Here is a 21,084-nt window from a genome sequence, read left to right as displayed (position 1 = left end):
TGACCAAAGAATCACCCCAAGGGCATTTCCATAGTAATTTCGATGTTGAAATTACTCCACACACACGTTTACTGCCTGTGAATGAGAGGAATCTGGTGGGGGAGAAAATGGCCGATATGTGCTGGGAAGCGGGGCTCAGGCACTAAGTACGCGGCAAACGACTGAAAGTGACTCCAATTCTCAAGTGCAACAAAGTCCTGGAAGAAATCAGGGCCCAGGAAAGACCTGTAGTTTGAAGATAACATTATGTAATCATCTGCGTTAAGTATCTGTCATCTGCTGTCTTTGGAAAACCAGCATCTCCAAAGCCTGGGTACCTTCCACGACTCTGCGAGCTGCGGCCAGCAGTAAGGCCATCCCCATGTCTGCTGTGGGACTGGAAACCGCCTGTGGTGTGTTGGCCACCTTCACACCACAGCTGGCAATGAGCTTCAGGTCCAGGTGATCTAGACCTGCTCCTGCACTGGCAATTATCTTCAAGGAGGGCAGACTCTGCAGGAGCTCCTGGGTAACGGCTGGCTTTCCGCCCCAGATGTATACAGCTTGGACCTTTGGACCGAATCGTGTGTTATTTTCCAAAAATTCTTGCAGAGTAATGAGAGTAAAGTGTTTCTGCAGATCTCCAATGTGATCCTCACATATACCATGAGGTCCTTCCAATCCAGACACCAAAACGCCGGGTAAGTCCTGATCCCCCATGGCCTGCAGGAAGGGAAGCACAATTTCTGCTGTCAAAGACAGTCTTTAAGAGACAATCAATATGCTCCTCTGTTGCTCTTTTAAGGTTCTGAGCACCAATTTCCAAGTCCCCCACCCGCAACTCCAAGCAGTTCTCGGGATCCCAGCAGCGTGTCCCAGAATTCAATTCAATTCTGACACTATCTACCAGAGACACCATCACATCCTACGGGTTAAGGACTCTGTCCTATAAGATGCCCCCTCCCAGCCCCCACCTTCAGACTCTAGTCACAGGTACCAGGTACCTGTGCCTCTGACCAACCGGCAGCCGATTCTGCAGAATCCTTCGATTCTGTTAACTTGTTCGAGAGCCTCACAGAGCTCAGGGGAAGGCTGACCCGTGCTTACCGGTTCCTTAAAGATACAGAGAGTATGTAGCAACACGCAGATGGGAGAGATCCACAGAGCGAGGTGCCCAACTCGAGTTTCTGTCCTCATGGAGCCTGGGGCCCGGCCCACCGGCACACGGAAGAGTTCGGGTGCCGAAGTGTGGGCCGTCTCCAGAAAAAGCTTTTATAGAGGCTTCTTTGTATCCCCACCATTTATTAAATCATTGGCCATTGGCCGATTCAGCCTCTAGCCCCTCCCCTCTCCAGGCGGTCGGGGGTGGGGCCGGAAGTTTCCATTGGCTGATTCAGCCTCCAGCCCCTCCCCTCTATGCAGGCGTCAGGGGTGGGTCTGGAAGTTCCCATTGGCCAATTCAGCCTCCAGCCCCTCCCCTCTCCGCAGGGGTGGGGGGCGTGCCGGAAGTTCCAACCCTCTGATCACCTGCTTGGTCGTCCTGGCAATAGCCCCGCCCTTGAGTGGGGTCCAGAAGTCTCCTTCATTAAGACACCCTTGTCACCTTTCTGGCTCTGAAGTGTTCCCAGGAACTATGGATGAAGACCAAATATATCTGAGAAGTAGTTTGGTCCTCTGAACGATGAAATATGTATTTCTCATAAATCATTATATTGCAGTTACTCTAGATTTTCTAAATTACATCAACACTGGGATTCATTTTATTTCCTGGACAAGTCCCTAAAAAACCTGAAGGACAATAGACCCACCCCTCTGAAGTTACCAATGTCTCCATCACACCCACTTTCCTCCCTATTCTGCCTGAGTCTTTATTTCTGCCCTTCAGCTGTGATGGCAGCCTCTCAGGTGGCCTCCAAAGTCCTCCTCCTGTTAATCGCACCTTTGTGGGACCCCAACCCCGGTGCTTCTAGTGAAGAGAATACGGCAGAAGCCACGGGAGGTCACAGCTTGGGCTCTCTTCCTCCCTCTCCAGGGGGGAGCCAGGGCCAGGCCGGAGGCTTCCCTGTGCAGAGGCCCACATGAATGAGCTTGGAAGCTGATCTGAAGAGGCCTGACACCAGCCTGGCGAGCCCTGAGGTGACCACAGCCCTGGCCAACCCTCAATTAAAGTGTCATAAGATCTGGGCAGAACCACCTGGACAAGCTACTCCTGGATTCCTGACCCAAAAACCTGGGAGGTCATAGAGTTTGTTTTTACAGCCACTGGAATTTAGGAAAATTTGTTATGTCTGCAGCAATAACTAACACAATTGGCCATTTTTTACTGTGTAAGTAAAAGATATATGTTATTGTCTGCAAAATGGACTAAAGGTTTTATTTATTTTATTAAGATGACTATTTAATTTATTTTATTTTTATTAGTTTTCTTTCGTTTTGAGAGGCAGAGAGAGACAGAGTGTGTGTGTGGGAGGGGCAGAGAGGGAGACACAGAATTTGAAGCGGGCTCCAGGCTCTGAGCTGTCAGCACAGAGCCCGACACGGGGCTCAAACTCACGAACCATGAGATCATGACCTGAACTGAAGTCAAATGCTTAACTGACTAAGCCACACAGATGCCCCACGTTTCACTATTTCTACCTCAAGAGCATAAAAAAGCTCTTAACCACTGACTTGCAAAACGTGAGTATTACCAGTAGTCACAAAAGATTATTTTAAGTTTTATTACTGTCCAACCTACCCAGGGTGCTCCATCAAATTCAGCCCAGCAAGAATCCAAATTGCCAGAATCTCTGCTGTTTTCAGTTGGAAGTTACTGTATTAAAAAAATAAGAATTTGATAAAGCTGGATTTAATTTTTAATTAAATGTGTAACACATTTAAGTTATAAATGTTATTTAATTATTTATAACACATGCAAGTTATAAAAACAATAATCACATGAGCCCATTAAGTGCCGCCAAGCTTAATAAATGTACCACTACCATTACCACTCCCTGCTGCTCAAGAGGTATCCCCTACTTGGAATTTAGTGATCTCCAAGCACACCTTGGAGATATTGCAAGTCTGGTTCCAAACAAACCACTGCAATAAAGTGAATATCGCAATACAGCAAGTCAAGTGATTTTTATTTCCCAGTGCATGTAAAAATTATGTTTACACTATACTGTAGCCTATTAAGTACGCAAGAGCATTATGTCTAAAAAAAGTTCATACCTCAATTTGAAAAGCTTATTGCTAAAAAATGTTAACCGTCACTGAGCTTTCTGTGAGTCATCATCTTTTTGCTGGTGGAGGGTCTTGCCTCGGTGTTGACGGCTGCTGACTGATCAGGGTGGTGGTTGCTGAAGACTGAGGCAACCACGACAATTTCTTAAAACGAGACAGCAGTGAAGTTTGCCACACCACCTGACTCTTCCTTTCACAAACGATTTCTTTGTAGCCTACAATGCTATTTGATAGCATTTTACCCACAGTAGAACTTCTTTCAAAATTGGAGCTAATCCTCTCAAATCCTGCTACTGCCTTATCAACTAAAGGTATGTCATCATATTCTAAATCCTTTGTTGTCATTTCAACAATTTTCACAGCACCTTCACCAGCAGTAGATTCCATCTTGAAAAACCAACGTCTTTGCTCATCTGTAAGAAGCAACTCTCCACTGGTTCAAGTTTTACCATGAGATGGCAGCAGTCCCGTCTGCAGGCTCTACTTCTCGTTCTAATGCTATTTCCACCACATCTGCAGTTACTTCCTCCACTGAAGTCCTGGACCTCTCAGTGTCATCCATGAGAGCTGGAGTCAACGGCTTCCAAACCCCTGCTAATGTTGATATGTTGACCTCTTTCATGAATTATGGATTTTTTAAAAATGCTAATTCCAGTGTAGTTAACATACAGTGGTCTATCAGTTTCAGGTGTACAATATAGTGATCCAACGGTTCCATACAGTACTCAGTGCTCATCAAGTGTTTTTATCCCCTTCACCTATTTCACCCATCACCCCATCCAACTCCTCTCTGGTCACCACCAGCATGTTCTCTATAGTTAAGAGTGTTTGGGGCACCTGGCTGGTTCAGTTGAAAGAGCATGTGACCCTTGATATCGGGGTTCTGAGTTTGAGCTCCATGTTGGGTGTAGAGACTACTTAAACAGACAAACTTTTTTAAACTTTTTTTTAAAAAGGAGTATTTTGGTTTGTCTTGTTTTCCCTTTGTTCATTTGTTTTGTTTCTTAAGTTCCACATTTGAGTGAAATTATTATATGGTATTTGTGTTTCTCTGACTTGTTTATTTCACTTAGCATTATACTTTCTAGATCCATCCATGTTGTTGCAAATGGCAACATTTTGTTCTTCTTAATGGCTGAAAAATATTCATATAAATATGAATATGTGATATATCATATATATATATATATATCATATCTTCTTTATTCATTCACTTATCAATGGACACTTGGACACTTGGGTTGCTTTCATAGTTTGGCTATTGTACATAATGTTGCAATAAACATAGGACAAATCCCTTTGAATTAGTGTTTTTGTATTCTTTGGGCAAATACCCACTAGAGCAATTCCTGAATCATAAGGTTTCAGTAATTAATTTTTTGAGGAACCTCCATACTGTCTTCCATAGTGGCTGCACCAGTTTGCATTCTCACCAACAGTGCACAAGGGTTCCTTTTTCTCCACCTCCTCACCAATACCTGTTGTTAAGTCTTGTTTTTGATCTAGTCATTCTGACAGGTATGAGGTGATACCTCATTGTGGTTCTGATTTGCATTTCCCTAATAATGAGTGATGTTGAGCCTCTTTTCATGTGTGTGTTGGCCATCTGGATATCTTCTTTGGAGAAATGTCTGTTTATGTCTTCTCATTTTTTAATTGGATTGTTTTTTGGGTGTTGAGTTTTGTGTGAGTTCCTTATATATTTTGGATACTAACCCTTTATTGGACATGTCGTTTGCAAATATCTTCTCCCATTCAGTAGGTTGTCTTTTAGTTTTGTTGGTTGTTTCCTTTGCTGTGCAGAAGCTTTTTGTTTTGATGTAATCCCAACAGTTTATTTTTGCTTTTGTTTCCCTCGCCTCCGGAAACGTATCTAGAAAGATGTTGCTGTGACCAATATTGGAGAAATTACTGCCTGTGTTCTCTTCTACGATTTTTATAGTTTCAGGTCTCACATTTAGGTCTTTAATCCATATTGAGTTTATATTCGTGAATGGTGTAAGAAAGTGGTCCAGTTTTCCCAGCACCATTTCCCAACACCAAAGAAGAGACTGTCTTTTTTCCCATTGCATATTCTTTCCTCCTTTGTTGAAGACTAATTGACCATATAAATGTGGGCTTACTTCTGGACTTTCTATTCTGTCCCATTGATCTATGTGTCTATTTTTGTGCCGGTAACATGCTGTTTTGATTACTACAGCTTTGTCATATAACTTGAAGCCTGGAGTTTTGAAACCTCCAGTTTTCTTTTTCTTTTTCAAGATTGCTTTGGCTATCTATTCAGAGTCTTTTGTGGTTCCATACAAATTTTAGGATTGTTTGTTCTAGTTCTGTGAAACATGCTGTTGGTATTTTGGTAGGGCTTGATTTAGATTTGTAGGTTGCTTTAGGCAGTGTAGACATTTAACAATATTTGTCCTTCCAATCCACAAGCACAAAATGTCTATTTCTTATGCATCATCTTCAATGTCTTTTATCAATGTTCTATAGTTTTCAGAGTACAGGTCTTTCACCTCTTAGGGTAAGTTTATTCCTAGGTATTTTATTTGGGGGGGGAACACGAATTTTTTTAAATTTTTTATTCAGTTTTGAGAGAGTGCAAGCAGGGGAGGGGCAGAGAGAGGGAGACAGAGGATTTGAGGTGGGCTCTTTGCTGACAGCAGCAAGACCAATGTGGGGCTCGAACTCATCGTCTGTGAGATGGTGACCTAAGCCGGAGTCGGAAGTTCAACGGACTAAGCCACCCAGGTGCCCCGAATCATAAATGTTCTCAATGGCATCTAGAATATTAAATCCTTTCCAGAAGGTTTTCTATTTACTTTGCCCACATCCATCAGAAGAATCACTATCTATGGCAGGTATAGCCATACAAAATGTATTTCTTTTTTTTTTTTTTAACATTTATTTATTTTTGAGACAGAGAGAGACAGAGCATGAGCAGGGGAGGGCCAGAGAGAGAGGGAGACACAGAATCCGAAACAGGCTCCAGGCTCCGAGCTGTCAGCACAGAGCCCGACGCGAGGCTCGAACTCACGGACCGCGAGATCATGACCTGAGCTGAAGTTGGACGCCCAACTGACTGAGCCACCCAGGCGCCCCAAATGTATTTCTTAAAAAGATCTGAAAGTTGAAATTATCCTTGATCCGTGGTCTACAGAATGGATGTTGTGTTCGCAGTCAGGAAAACAACACTAATCTCATCGCACATAGCCATCAGGGCTCTTGGGTGACCAGGTGCATTGTCAATGAGCAGCAATGTTTTAAATTTTTTTTTTTAACATTTGATTTATTTTTGAGACAGGGAGAGACAAAGCATGAACAGGGGAGGGTCAGAGAGAGGGAGACACAGAATCTGAAACAGGCTCCAGGCTCTGAGCCGTCAGCACAGAGCCCGACGCGGGGCTCGAACCCACGGACCGCGAGATCATGACCTGAGCCGAAGTCGGCCGCTTAACCGACTGAGCCACCCAGGCGCCCCTGAGCAGCAATGTTTTAGAAGGAACCTTTTTTTTCTGAGTGGTAGGTCTCAACAGTGGATTTAAACTATTTAGTGAACCATGTTGTAAACAGGTGTGCTGTCATCCAGGCTTTGTTGTTGCATTTCTAGAGCAGGCAGAGTACATACAGCGTAATACTTAATGATTTTCAGAAAGGACAGTGAGCACTGGCTTCAACTTAAAAGTCACCGGGGACTTTAGCCCCTAACAAGACAGCGAGTCTGCCTTTTGAAGTGTGAAGCCAGGCACTGACTTCTCCTCTCCAGCTTAAAGTCCTAGATGGCATGTTCTTCCAACAGACGACTGCTTCATCTACATTGAAAATCTGTTGGTTAGTAGCCACCTTTGTAAATTACCTTCACTAGATCTTCTGGAGAATTTTCTGCAGCTTCTACATCAGCACTCGCTGCTCCACCTTATACTTGTATGTTATCGAGATGACTTCTTTCCGTAAGCCTCACAGCCAACCTCTGCTGGCTCCAAGTTTTTCCTCCGCAGCTTCCTCACCTCTCTCAGCCTCCATAGAACTGCCAAGAGTTAGGACCTTGCTCTGGATTAGGCTTTGGCTTAAGGGAACGTCATGGCTGGTTTCACTTCTATCCAGACCAAGCTTTCTCTGTATCGGCAATAAGGCTGTTCTGCTTTCTTAACATTTGTGAGTTCACCGGAGCAGAACTTTTTAACTTCCTTCAAAAACCTTCCTTTGCATTCACGACCGGACTGTTTGGCACAAAGACGCCTAACTTTTGGTCTATCTCAGCTTTCGAAACGCCTTCCTCACTAACCTTAGTCATCTCTAACTTTTGATTTAAAGTGAGAGTCGCGCGACTCTTCCTTTCACTTGAACACCGAGAGGCCGGAGTGTTATTAACGGGCCCAAGCTCAATATTGTGGTGTCTCAGGGAATAGGGAGGCCGGTCGAGAGGGAGAGAAATGGGGAATGGCCAGAGGGCGGAAGAGTCAGGGTACACACTTTCGCCAACGAAGTTCACCACCTTATACTGTAATGGAACCCGCGTGTCTGCCCAGCACACAGCAGACACGAACACTGAGACACCAAGTATGCAGCCAGGAAAGGGTTTGCCGGAGGGGCAGCCAAACAAAGACGTGGAGGACAACCTCCCCGTCCGTCTCCCCAAAGGAGGGGTCGGAGACATGTAAAGGCACACAAAAAGGTCTGGGCGCAAAGTTGCCGCTGTGCGGATCATCCGCGGTCTCCCTTCGGTTACTGGTTTCAATACGGGCACAGATCACGGTGCTCCAAAACGTTACAAAAGTAACATCGAAGATCACTAATCACAGACCACCACGACAAATACAATAATGAAACAATCTGGACTACTGCGAGAATTACCAAAACACGAAAGACTGGAAGTGAGCAAACGCTGTTGGAAAAGCGGCACCGACAGACTTGCCACAGACCTTCCATGTGTACAAAATGCAGCGTCTGTGAAGTGCAGTAAAAGTAGATAAGAGAGAGAGGTAAAAGTAGATGAGAGAGAGAGGTAAAAGTAGATGAGAGAGAGAGGTAAAAGTAGATGAGAGAGAGAGGTGAAAGTAGATGAGAGAGAGAGGTAAGAGTAGATAAGAGAGAGAGGTGAAAGTAGATAAGAGAGAGAGGTGAAAGTAGATAAGAGAGAGAGGTGAAAGTAGATGAGAGAGAGAGGTAAAAGCAGATGAGAGAGAGAGGTAAAAGCAGATGAGAGAGAGAGGTAAAAGTAGAGAAGAGAGAGAGGTAAAAGCAGATGAGAGAGAGAGGTAAAAGTAGATGAGAGAGAGAGGTAAAAGTAGATGAGAGAGAGAGGTGAAAGTAGATAAGAGAGAGAGGTAAAAGCAGATGAGAGAGAGAGGTAAAAGCAGATGAGAGAGAGAGGTAAAAGCAGATGAGAGAGAGAGGTGAAAGTAGATAAGAGAGAGAGGTGAAAGTAGATAAGAGAGAGAGGTGAAAGTAGATAAGAGAGAGAGGTGAAAGTAGATAAGAGAGAGAGGTGAAAGTAGATAAGAGAGAGAGGTGAAAGTAGATGAGAGAGAGGTAAAAGTAGATGAGAGAGAGAGGTAAAGAGAGAGAGGTAAAAGTAGATGAGAGAGAGAGGTAAAAGTAGATGAGAGAGAGGTAAAAGTAGATGAGAGAGAGAGGTAAAAGTAGATGAGAGAGAGAGGTAAAAGCAGATGAGAGAGAGAGGTAAAAGCAGATGAGAGAGAGAGGTAAAAGCAGATGAGAGAGAGAGGTAAAAGTAGATGAGAGAGAGAGGTAAAAGTAGATGAGAGAGAGGTAAAAGTAGATAAGAGAGAGAGGTAAAAGTAGATGAGAGAGAGGTAAAAGTAGATAAGAGAGAGAGGTAAAAGTAGATGAGAGAGAGGTAAAAGTAGATGAGAGAGAGAGGTAAAAGTAGATGAGAGAGAGAGGTAAAAGTAGAGAAGAGAGAGAGGTAAAAGCAGATGAGAGAGAGAGGTAAAAGTAGATGAGAGAGAGAGGTAAAAGTAGATGAGAGAGAGGTAAAAGTAGATGAGAGAGAGAGGTAAAGAGAGAGAGGTAAAAGTAGATGAGAGAGAGAGGTAAAAGCAGATGAGAGAGAGAGGTAAAAGTAGATGAGAGAGAGAGGTGAAAGTAGATAAGAGAGAGAGGTGAAAGTAGATAAGAGAGAGAGGTGAAAGTAGATAAGAGAGAGAGGTGATGAGAGAGAGAGGTAAAAGTAGATGAGAGAGAGGTAAAAGTAGATGAGAGAGAGAGGTAAAGAGAGAGAGGTAAAAGTAGATGAGAGAGAGAGGTAAAAGTAGATGAGAGAGAGGTAAAAGTAGATGAGAGAGAGAGGTGAAAGTAGATAAGAGAGAGAGGTGATGAGAGAGAGAGGTAAAAGTAGATGAGAGAGAGAGGTAAAAGTAGATGAGAGAGAGGTAAAAGTAGATGAGAGAGAGAGGTAAAAGCAGATGAGAGAGAGAGGTAAAAGCAGATGAGAGAGAGAGGTAAAAGTAGAGAAGAGAGAGAGGTAAAAGCAGATGAGAGAGAGAGGTAAAAGTAGATGAGAGAGAGAGGTAAAAGTAGATGAGAGAGAGAGGTAAAAGCAGATGAGAGAGAGAGGTAAAAGTAGAGAAGAGAGAGAGGTAAAAGTAGATGAGAGAGAGAGGTAAAGAGAGAGAGGTAAAAGCAGATGAGAGAGAGAGGTAAAAGTAGAGAAGAGAGAGAGGTAAAAGCAGATGAGAGAGAGAGGTAAAAGTAGATGAGAGAGAGAGGTAAAAGTAGATGAGAGAGAGAGGTAAAAGCAGATGAGAGAGAGAGGTAAAAGTAGAGAAGAGAGAGAGGTAAAAGTAGATGAGAGAGAGGTAAAAGTAGATGAGAGAGAGAGGTAAAGAGAGAGAGGTAAAAGTAGATGAGAGAGAGAGGTAAAAGTAGATGAGAGAGAGGTAAAAGTAGATGAGAGAGAGAGGTGAAAGTAGATAAGAGAGAGAGGTGATGAGAGAGAGAGGTAAAAGTAGATGAGAGAGAGAGGTAAAAGTAGATGAGAGAGAGAGGTAAAAGTAGATGAGAGAGAGAGGTAAAAGCAGATGAGAGAGAGAGGTAAAAGTAGAGAAGAGAGAGAGGTAAAAGTAGATGAGAGAGAGAGGTAAAGAGAGAGAGGTAAAAGCAGATGAGAGAGAGAGGTAAAAGTAGAGAAGAGAGAGAGGTAAAAGCAGATGAGAGAGAGAGGTAAAAGTAGATGAGAGAGAGAGGTAAAAGTAGATGAGAGAGAGAGGTAAAAGCAGATGAGAGAGAGAGGTAAAAGTAGAGAAGAGAGAGAGGTAAAAGTAGATGAGAGAGAGAGGTAAAGAGAGAGAGGTAAAAGCAGATGAGAGAGAGAGGTAAAAGTAGAGAAGAGAGAGAGGTAAAAGCAGATGAGAGAGAGAGGTAAAAGTAGATGAGAGAGAGAGGTAAAAGTAGATGAGAGAGAGAGGTAAAAGCAGATGAGAGAGAGAGGTAAAAGTAGAGAAGAGAGAGAGGTAAAAGTAGATGAGAGAGAGGTAAAAGTAGATGAGAGAGAGAGGTAAAGAGAGAGAGGTAAAAGTAGATGAGAGAGAGAGGTAAAAGTAGATGAGAGAGAGGTAAAAGTAGATGAGAGAGAGAGGTAAAAGCAGATGAGAGAGAGAGGTAAAAGCAGATGAGAGAGAGAGGTAAAAGCAGATGAGAGAGAGAGGTGAAAGTAGATGAGAGAGAGAGGTAAAAGCAGATGAGAGAGAGAGGTAAAAGCAGATGAGAGAGAGAGGTGAAAGTAGATAAGAGAGAGAGGTGAAAGTAGATAAGAGAGAGAGGTGAAAGTAGATAAGAGAGAGAGGTGAAAGTAGATAAGAGAGAGAGGTGAAAGTAGATAAGAGAGAGAGGTGAAAGTAGATGAGAGAGAGGTAAAAGTAGATGAGAGAGAGAGGTAAAGAGAGAGAGGTAAAAGTAGATGAGAGAGAGAGGTAAAAGTAGATGAGAGAGAGGTAAAAGTAGATGAGAGAGAGAGGTAAAAGTAGATGAGAGAGAGAGGTAAAAGCAGATGAGAGAGAGAGGTAAAAGCAGATGAGAGAGAGAGGTAAAAGCAGATGAGAGAGAGAGGTAAAAGTAGATGAGAGAGAGAGGTAAAAGTAGATGAGAGAGAGGTAAAAGTAGATAAGAGAGAGAGGTAAAAGTAGATGAGAGAGAGGTAAAAGTAGATAAGAGAGAGAGGTAAAAGTAGATGAGAGAGAGGTAAAAGTAGATGAGAGAGAGAGGTAAAAGTAGATGAGAGAGAGAGGTAAAAGTAGAGAAGAGAGAGAGGTAAAAGCAGATGAGAGAGAGAGGTAAAAGTAGATGAGAGAGAGAGGTAAAAGTAGATGAGAGAGAGGTAAAAGTAGATGAGAGAGAGAGGTAAAGAGAGAGAGGTAAAAGTAGATGAGAGAGAGAGGTAAAAGCAGATGAGAGAGAGAGGTAAAAGTAGATGAGAGAGAGAGGTGAAAGTAGATAAGAGAGAGAGGTGAAAGTAGATAAGAGAGAGAGGTGAAAGTAGATAAGAGAGAGAGGTGATGAGAGAGAGAGGTAAAAGTAGATGAGAGAGAGGTAAAAGTAGATGAGAGAGAGAGGTAAAGAGAGAGAGGTAAAAGTAGATGAGAGAGAGAGGTAAAAGTAGATGAGAGAGAGGTAAAAGTAGATGAGAGAGAGAGGTGAAAGTAGATAAGAGAGAGAGGTGATGAGAGAGAGAGGTAAAAGTAGATGAGAGAGAGAGGTAAAAGTAGATGAGAGAGAGGTAAAAGTAGATGAGAGAGAGAGGTAAAAGCAGATGAGAGAGAGAGGTAAAAGTAGATGAGAGAGAGAGGTAAAAGTAGATGAGAGAGAGAGGTAAAAGCAGATGAGAGAGAGAGGTAAAAGTAGAGAAGAGAGAGAGGTAAAAGTAGATGAGAGAGAGAGGTAAAGAGAGAGAGGTAAAAGCAGATGAGAGAGAGAGGTAAAAGTAGAGAAGAGAGAGAGGTAAAAGCAGATGAGAGAGAGAGGTAAAAGTAGATGAGAGAGAGAGGTAAAAGTAGATGAGAGAGAGAGGTAAAAGCAGATGAGAGAGAGAGGTAAAAGTAGAGAAGAGAGAGAGGTAAAAGTAGATGAGAGAGAGGTAAAAGTAGATGAGAGAGAGAGGTAAAAGTAGATGAGAGAGAGAGGTAAAAGCAGATGAGAGAGAGAGGTAAAAGTAGAGAAGAGAGAGAGGTAAAAGTAGATGAGAGAGAGGTAAAAGTAGATGAGAGAGAGAGGTAAAGAGAGAGAGGTAAAAGTAGATGAGAGAGAGAGGTAAAAGTAGATGAGAGAGAGGTAAAAGTAGATGAGAGAGAGAGGTGAAAGTAGATAAGAGAGAGAGGTGATGAGAGAGAGAGGTAAAAGTAGATGAGAGAGAGAGGTAAAAGTAGATGAGAGAGAGAGGTAAAAGTAGATGAGAGAGAGAGGTAAAAGCAGATGAGAGAGAGAGGTAAAAGTAGAGAAGAGAGAGAGGTAAAAGTAGATGAGAGAGAGAGGTAAAGAGAGAGAGGTAAAAGCAGATGAGAGAGAGAGGTAAAAGTAGAGAAGAGAGAGAGGTAAAAGCAGATGAGAGAGAGAGGTAAAAGTAGATGAGAGAGAGAGGTAAAAGTAGATGAGAGAGAGAGGTAAAAGCAGATGAGAGAGAGAGGTAAAAGTAGAGAAGAGAGAGAGGTAAAAGTAGATGAGAGAGAGAGGTAAAGAGAGAGAGGTAAAAGCAGATGAGAGAGAGAGGTAAAAGTAGAGAAGAGAGAGAGGTAAAAGCAGATGAGAGAGAGAGGTAAAAGTAGATGAGAGAGAGAGGTAAAAGTAGATGAGAGAGAGAGGTAAAAGCAGATGAGAGAGAGAGGTAAAAGTAGAGAAGAGAGAGAGGTAAAAGTAGATGAGAGAGAGGTAAAAGTAGATGAGAGAGAGAGGTAAAGAGAGAGAGGTAAAAGTAGATGAGAGAGAGAGGTAAAAGTAGATGAGAGAGAGGTAAAAGTAGATGAGAGAGAGAGGTGAAAGTAGATAAGAGAGAGAGGTGATGAGAGAGAGAGGTAAAAGTAGATGAGAGAGAGAGGTAAAAGTAGATGAGAGAGAGGTAAAAGTAGATGAGAGAGAGAGGTAAAAGCAGATGAGAGAGAGAGGTAAAAGCAGATGAGAGAGAGAGGTAAAAGTAGAGAAGAGAGAGAGGTAAAAGCAGATGAGAGAGAGAGGTAAAAGTAGATGAGAGAGAGAGGTAAAAGTAGATGAGAGAGAGAGGTAAAAGCAGATGAGAGAGAGAGGTAAAAGTAGAGAAGAGAGAGAGGTAAAAGTAGATGAGAGAGAGAGGTAAAAGTAGATGAGAGAGAGAGGTAAAAGTAGATGAGAGAGAGAGGTAAAAGTAGATGAGAGAGAGAGGTAAAAGTAGATAAGAGAGAGAGGTAAAGAGAGAGAGGTAAAAGTAGATAAGAGAGAGAGGTAAAAGTAGATGAGAGAGAGGTAAAAGTAGATGAGAGAGAGAGGTAAAGAGAGAGAGGTAAAAGTAGATAAGAGAGAGAGGTAAAAGTAGATGAGAGAGAGGTAAAAGTAGATAAGAGAGAGAGGTAAAAGTAGATGAGAGAGAGAGGTGAAAGTAGATAAGAGAGAGAGGTGATGAGAGAGAGAGGTAAAAGTAGATGAGAGAGAGAGGTAAAAGTAGATGAGAGAGAGAGGTAAAAGTAGATAAGAGAGAGAGGTAAAAGTAGATGAGAGAGAGAGGTGAAAGTAGATAAGAGAGAGAGGTGATGAGAGAGAGAGGTAAAAGTAGATGAGAGAGAGAAGTAAAAGTAGATGAGAGAGAGAGGTAAAAGTAGATGAGAGAGAGAGGTAAAAGTAGATGAGAGAGAGAGGTAAAAGCAGATGAGAGAGAGAGGTAAAAGTAGATGAGAGAGAGAGGTAAAAGTAGATAAGAGAGAGAGGTAAAAGGTAAAAGTAGATAAGAGAGAGAGGTAAAAGTAGGCTAAACAACATGTCGTTTGGTTTGGCATATTTTTGCATTTTATGTTCACGGAATTACACCTTGTCTAGTCTTTGGTGATCTGCTTCTTCTAAGTTTATTAGTCTGTGGGATTCATGCCTGTTTATATGTGGAGGGACACTCATTCCTCTTTACAGCTCTATGTGCCAATAAGTACACCTCGGTTTATCCATTTTCCTGCAATGGGATAATTGCATTTCTCTTAGTATAAGGTTGAGCATTGGCCACTTTCATAGAGAACATACTCTATAAATTGGAGAGTTTCTCCCAAGAGCTCAACTCGGGTCCCTTCAGCAGGTCTGGACATAGAGATTTCTACAGCTAAGCAAACTTTCACTACTAGGTGACAGGTTCTTTCCCTCCTGACCATCTCCTACCCAAAGTGAGGAGGTCCTGGGGCACCTGCGTGGCTCAGTCGGTTAAGCGTCTGCCTTCAGCTCGGGTCATGACCTCACAGTTCCTGAGTTCGAGCCCTGCGTTGGGCTCTCTGCTGTAGCACAGAGCCCGCTTCAGATCCTCTGTCTCCCTCTCTCTCTCTGTCCCTCCCCAATTCTCTCTTTCTCTCAAAAATAAGTAAATAAAAGCTTTAGAGGGGCACCTGGGTGGCTCAGTTGGTTGAGCGTCCGACTTCGGCTCAGGTCATGATCTTGCGGTTTGTGGGTTCGAGCCCCGCGTCAGGCTCTGTGCTGACAGCTCAGAGCCTGGAGCCTGCTTTGGATTCTGTGTGTCTCTCTCTCCGTCCCTCCCCCGCTCCTTCCCTCTCTCAAGAAAAATAAACATTAAAATTTTTTTTTTAAAGTGGGGGATTCTTTTGGGGCTCCTTTGCTTGGCTTGAGGTGGGGTGGAATACCCCTTTCTTTTCCAAAGGGAAGAGAACGCACATGGAAATACACATGTGCACAGCTTCCTCCAAAGAAATGATGGCACACTGTTCCCCAAAACATTTTTGCACTTCCTCTTGTGTATCCTAAGGAGTGATGGACAAACAATATGCAAATTATTCTTTCTTCTGCAAGATCTGGAGAAAGCCAGTGTGGCCTCTTGCCCTGAAACATGTAAGCATTTTATTTTATTTAAAAAAAATTTTAAGTTTATTTATTTTGAGAGAGAAAGCACAAGGGGGGAGTGGCAGAGAGAACCCCAAGCAGACTCCACGCTGTCAGTGAAGAGCCTGATGTGGGGCTGGAACCCACAGACTGTAGGATCACGACCTGAGCCGAAATCAAGAGTCAGATGCTCAGCCGACTGAGCCACCGAGGCGCCGCTGAAACGTGTAAGCATTTTAAATCATTTATTTTCAGTTTGGGGCCTCTGCTGAAATTTGAGAGAGAGGAAAGTCTCACTTTAACATTGTCTTACATCTGACTTAAAACATTTTTTCTTTTAAAAATGAAAATTCCTCTGGGAGGGTTACAAGGCTCTCCAGTCACTTTTCATCAGTAACAATTAGTTCAGTCAAATTGCTCTCTTCCTCAACTTACTTCAGGCCAATTGCTCTGAAGGAAGGGGCACTCTGTTTAGACACATGTATCCTTTCACAATTCGACACACAGGGACACCTGCTCCTTCCAAATATCTGTCTTGCTCTTGAGAATTCCAGAAAGCAATACTTAATGCTTATGTTTAGTCATTTTTTAAATGAAAAATTCAATTTCTAACGATCAAATGTAATTCAAGCAGTCTGATTCACTCAGAATGATTTAGCCTACTTATTTCCATTTTCTAGATGATCGGATACGTTGTGAATGAATGGAAGGAAAGATGAGCAGCTTTGGCCAAATAACCAATTTTTCTTGCCTATATTGTTGGCTTTTCAATTCAGTCTATGGGGCCACTATCAGCAAAATCAAACAAAGACAACAAGAAAACTACACACTGATATGTCTTATGAATTAGACACAAAATCTTCAAAAAACACTAGCAAACTTATTCCAGCAATATATTGTTAAAAGTTAATGTGACCTAATAGGATTTTTCCCAGGAATGCAAATTTGATTTAACATACAAAAGTCAATGGAATACTCCATATTAAGGGAATAAAAGACAAAACCCACATGATCATCTCAACAGAGGCATAAAAAGCATTTCACAAAACCTAACAACTTTTCATAAGAAACAAGACAAAAAACTCTCAACAAAATAAGAACAGAATTTCCTCAACCTCATAAATGGCATTTGTGAAAAACCCATAGCAAACCTCATACTTAATAGTGAAAGTCTCAATGCTTTCCCCCTAAAATCAGGAACAAGAGAAGATGCTTGCTGTCACCACTTCTATTCAACATTGTACTGCACGTCCCAGCCAGGGCAGTTAGGCAACGAAAAAAAAACATCCAGACTGAAAAACAAGAAGTAAAACTGTGCTTATCTCCAGATGGCAAGATCTTATATAGGGAAAATCCTAAGGAATGCAAATAAAGAACTTTTCCAAGTAATGAATGGTTCACCAAGATTGCAGAATGCAAGATCAGTATACAAAAACCAATCGTATTTCTGGGGCGCCTGGGTGGTTCAGTTGGTTAAGCCCCCGACTTCAGCTCAGGTCATGACCTCACGATTCTTGAGTTCCAGCCCCACATTGGGCTCTCTGCTTTCAGCACAGAGTCCACTTTGGATCCTCTGTACCCTTCTCTCTGGGCCTTCCCTGCTCTCAAGCACATGAGAGCTCTTTCTCAAAAATAAACAGGAGAAAATAATAATAATCAATTGTATTTCTATACACTAGCCATGAATAATCTGAAAATATTTAAAATAACAATTCCATTTAAATATCATCAAAAAAGAATACTTAGGGATAAATTTTACCTCCTCCTAAAAAAAAAAGTGCAAGATGTGAACACTGGAAAATATAAAAGTTATAGAAATAAAGAAGACCTACATAAATGGAAAGACATCCTATAACCATGGAAGACTTAACATCGTTAGGATGGTAATATGGTATTCTCTAAATGGTGTACAGAGTTAGCACAATCCCTATCAAAATCCTAGGTACCTTTTTTTTTTTTTTGCAGAAATTGACAAGCTAATCCTAAAGTTCATATGGAAATGCAAGGGACCCAGAACAGCCAAACCAATCATGAAAAGGAATAAAGTTGGAGGACTCACATGTCCTAATTTCAAGACTTACCACAAAGCTACACTAATCAAGACAGTGTGGTACTGACATAAGGCTAGACATATAAACCAATGGAATAGAACTGAGAATCCAGAAATATATCCTTACATTTAAAGTCAATTGATATTCTGGAAGGGAACAAAACACCCAGAAATGGACCCACAACAGTATGGTCAATCAATCTTTGACAAAGCAGGAGAGTATCTAATGGAAAAAAGACATCTCTTCAGCAAATGGAAATGGGAAAACCGGACAGCAACATGCAGAAGAATGAAACTGTACTGATAGGGAGAAGTCTGTTATAAGACGGCTGACAGGACAGGGGGATTCCAGTCCCTGCCTAAAGACTCCCCTTCTGGGTTTTTCTTCCCATCCCACTTGCCACACTCCAACAGACTATAAATCATCCGGCTGCTGATGCTCTGGGCTCAGACCTCTGGAGAATGATCTCCTCTGAGCCCACCGGTGTAAACTAAACCTCCTGCCTTCCAAGATCTCCGAATGCTGCTTGGTTCTTCTGCCGGGTGATTCAGACCAGTTTCCATAACAGTACCACTTTCTTACACCATACACGAAAGTAAATTCAAAATGGAAGAAAGACCTAAATGTGAGACAGGAAACCATCAAAATCCTAGAGGAGAAAACAGGAAAAAATCTTTTTGACCTCAGCCAGAGCAACTTCTTTCTAGACACATCGACAGAGGCAAGGGAAACCAAAGCAAAAATGAACTATTGGGACCTCATCAAGATAAAAATCTTTTGCACAGAAAAGGAAACAACAAAACTAAAAGGCAGCCTATGGAATGAGAGAAGATATTTGCAAATGACATATCTGATAAAGGGTTAGTGTCCAAAATATATAAAGAACTTATCAAACTCAGGGCGCCTGGGTGGCTCAGTTGGTTAGGTGTCCAGCTTCAGCTCAGGTCATGATCTCACGGCTTGTGAGTTCGAGCCCCACGTCAGGCTCTGTGCTGACAGCTCAGAGCCTGCAGCCTGCTTTGGATTCTGTGTCTCCCTCCCTCTCTACCCCACCCCTGTTCATGTTGTCTCTGTCTCTTTCTCAAAAATAAATAAGCATTAAAAAAAAAATACCAAAAAAAAACAAAACCATATCAAACTTAAAACCCAAAAAACAAACAATCCAGTTAAGAAATGGGCAGAAGACACAAATAGACTTTTTTTTCCAAAGAAGACATCCAGATGGCTAACAGATACATGAAAAGATGCTCACATCACACCTGTCAGAATGGCTAAAATTAACAACACAAGGCACAACAGATGTTGGTAGGGATGCAGAGAAAGGGGAACCCTCTTGCACTGTTGGTGGGAATGCAAACTGGTGCAGCCGCTCTGGAGAACAGTACGGAGGGTCCTCAAAAAGTTAAAAATAGAACTACCCCATGACCTAGCAATTGCACTACTAGGTATTTACCCAAAGGATAAAAAATGATGATTCGAAGAAGACACATGCACCTCAATGTTTATAGCAGCATTATTAACAATAGCCAAACTATGGAAGGAGCCCAAATGTCTATCAACTGATGAACGGATAAAGATGTGGTGGGATGCATCTCAAGGTTCATGAGACCAAACCCCATGTTGGGCTCCATGTTGACAGTGTGGAGCCTCCTTGGGATTCTCTCTCCCCCTCTCTGCCCTTCCTCCAGTCATACATATGCATGTGTGTGCATGCTCTAAGTGAAAAAAAAAAAAAAAAAAAAAAAAGACGTGGGGCGCCTGGGTGGCACAGTCGGTTAAGCGTCCGACTTCAGCCAGGTCACGATCTCACGGTCTGTGAGTTCGAGCCCCGCGTCGGGCTCTGGGCTGATGGCTCAGAGCCTGGAGCCTGTTTCCGATTCTGTGTCTCCCTCTCTCTCTGCCCCTCGCCCGTTCATGCTCTGTCTCTCTCTGTCCCAAAAATAAATAAACGTTGAAAAAAAAATTAAAAAAAAAAAAAAGACGTGATGTATGTATATACAGTAGAATATTACTTAGCTGTCAAAAGGAATGAAATCTTGCCATTTGCAAGATGTGGATGGAGCTAGAATGTATTATGCTAAGTGAAATAAGCCAGAGAAACACTAATACCATGATTTAACTCATATGTGGAATTTAAGAAACAAAACAGATGAACATATGGGAAAGGGGAAGAAAAGAGAAGGAAACAAACCATAAGAGACTCTTAAATAGAACAAACAGGATTGTTGGAGGGACATGGGTGGGGGAAGGGCGAGATGGGTGATTGGCATTAAGGAGGGCACTTGTCATGTTGAGCAGTGGGTGTTACATGTAAGTGACAAATCACTAAATTATGCTCTTGAAAACAGTATTACACCATATGTTAATTAACCCGAATTTAAGTAAAAATTTGAAGAAAAAATATAATATTTAAAACTATTTTCAGGGGCGCCTGGGTGGCGCAGTCGGTTAAGCGTCCGACTTCAGCCAGGTCACGATCTCGCGGTCCGTGAGTTCGAGCCCCACGTCAGGCTCTGGGCTGATGGCTCAGAGCCTGGAGCCTGTTTCCGATTCTGTGTCTCCCTCTCTCTCTGCCCCTCCCCCGTTCATGCTGTGTCTCTCTCTGTACCAAAAATGAATAAACGTTGAAAAAAAAAAAATCTTCTAAAACTATTTTCAATTAGGGCCACCCACTGGTGGTGGCAAATGAAAATTCTAATGATCTAGCTTAAAACCTATGAACATGGTTCATACTCAAATAAAGAAAACAATGGAAATTTTTAAAACAGCATGGAGGTTCAAACCTGCTTTGCCATTTACTAGCTGGTTATCTTGAAAAAAATACGGAAACACTTGGGGGTTTGGTTTCTCCATCCAGTCATTTCATCTGGGGATGATAACCATAGCACAATTATCTTATAGGGCTGTTGTGTGGGTTCCATGTTCCCACACAGAGTTCCCCTATAGAGTACTGTGAAGAGTGCCTGGCACATCATATTGTGTTTGTTAGCATGGAAAATAAAAATATTTAAAAATTTAAAACTAATATAAAACAATAAAGTCAATTGATTTTCAATAAGGGTGCCAAGGCAATTTCATAGGGAAAGAATAAACTTTCCAAAAAATGGTACCAGAACAACTGGATGGCCACATGCAAAAGAATGAAGTTGGACACCTTATACATAAAAGTTAACTCAAAGTGATCATAGACCTAAATGTAAAAGTTAACGGGGGCACCTGGCTGGCTCAGTCTGTGGAGCATACAACCCTTGATTTCCAGGTCTCGAGTTCAAGTTCCACATTGGCCTAGAGCTTACTTTAAAAAAAAGGTTAAAATTATAAAACTCTCAGAAGAATGCAGGAGGAAATGTTCACAACCTTAAGTGAGGCAATGGTTTCTTAGATATGATACCAAATGCACAAACAACTAAATAGATGAATTGGACCTCATGAAAATTTAAAACTTTTGTGCTGCAAATGATAGCAATAAAAAGCGAAGTCAATCAACAGAATGGGAAGAAATATTTTTAAATCATATACCTATGAAACTCTTAAAACTCAATAATAAGGGAGGCTCAGTCTGTTAAGCATGCGACTCTTGGTTTCAACTCAGGTCATGATCTCATAGTTCATGAGAGGTGGAGCCCCTTGTTGGGATCTGCACTGAGTGCACACAGCCTCCCTGGGATTCTCTCTGTGTGCCCCTCTCCCTCCTCTCTCTCACAAAATAAATAAATAAACTTTAAAAAACTCAATAATAAACATAAGTAATCCATATTTTTTATTGGGCAAAGGATATGAACAGACATTTCTCCAAATGGAGAAAAAGTACATGAAAAAT

General features: G+C 42.0%; 1 protein-coding gene across 7 annotated transcripts in view; it reads right to left on the bottom strand.

The window, feature by feature from the left end:
- Positions 1-21,084, bottom strand: part of LOC112868363 (uncharacterized) — a 30,983-nt gene that overhangs the window by 7,989 nt on the left and 1,910 nt on the right. The window contains exons 1-4 of one of the 7 annotated variants that reach the window (XM_086683299.1): positions 3,193-6,089; positions 2,717-2,791; positions 1,507-1,610; positions 318-702 (exon numbers count right to left, since the gene is read on the bottom strand). In XM_086683299.1, coding sequence (XP_086539425.1) covers positions 318-699 — 382 coding nt within the window. In that variant the 5' untranslated portion in view covers positions 700-702; positions 1,507-1,610; positions 2,717-2,791; positions 3,193-6,089. Of the gene's footprint in view, positions 1-317; positions 703-1,506; positions 1,611-2,716; positions 2,792-3,192; positions 6,090-21,084 lie in introns of those variants that run through there. The other 6 variants (XM_086683300.1, XM_086683296.1, XM_025931355.2 and 3 more) reach the window with 6 other exon arrangements.

The sequence above is a fragment of the Puma concolor genome, chromosome D3 (assembly GCF_028749965.1).
Source record: "Puma concolor isolate L17-30 chromosome D3, mPumCon1.1.hap2, whole genome shotgun sequence".
In the NCBI taxonomy this organism is placed as follows: Eukaryota; Metazoa; Chordata; class Mammalia; order Carnivora; family Felidae; genus Puma; species Puma concolor.
The sequence above is the reverse complement of the archived record's forward strand: the minus strand, read 5'-3'. Positions and strand labels throughout refer to the sequence as shown.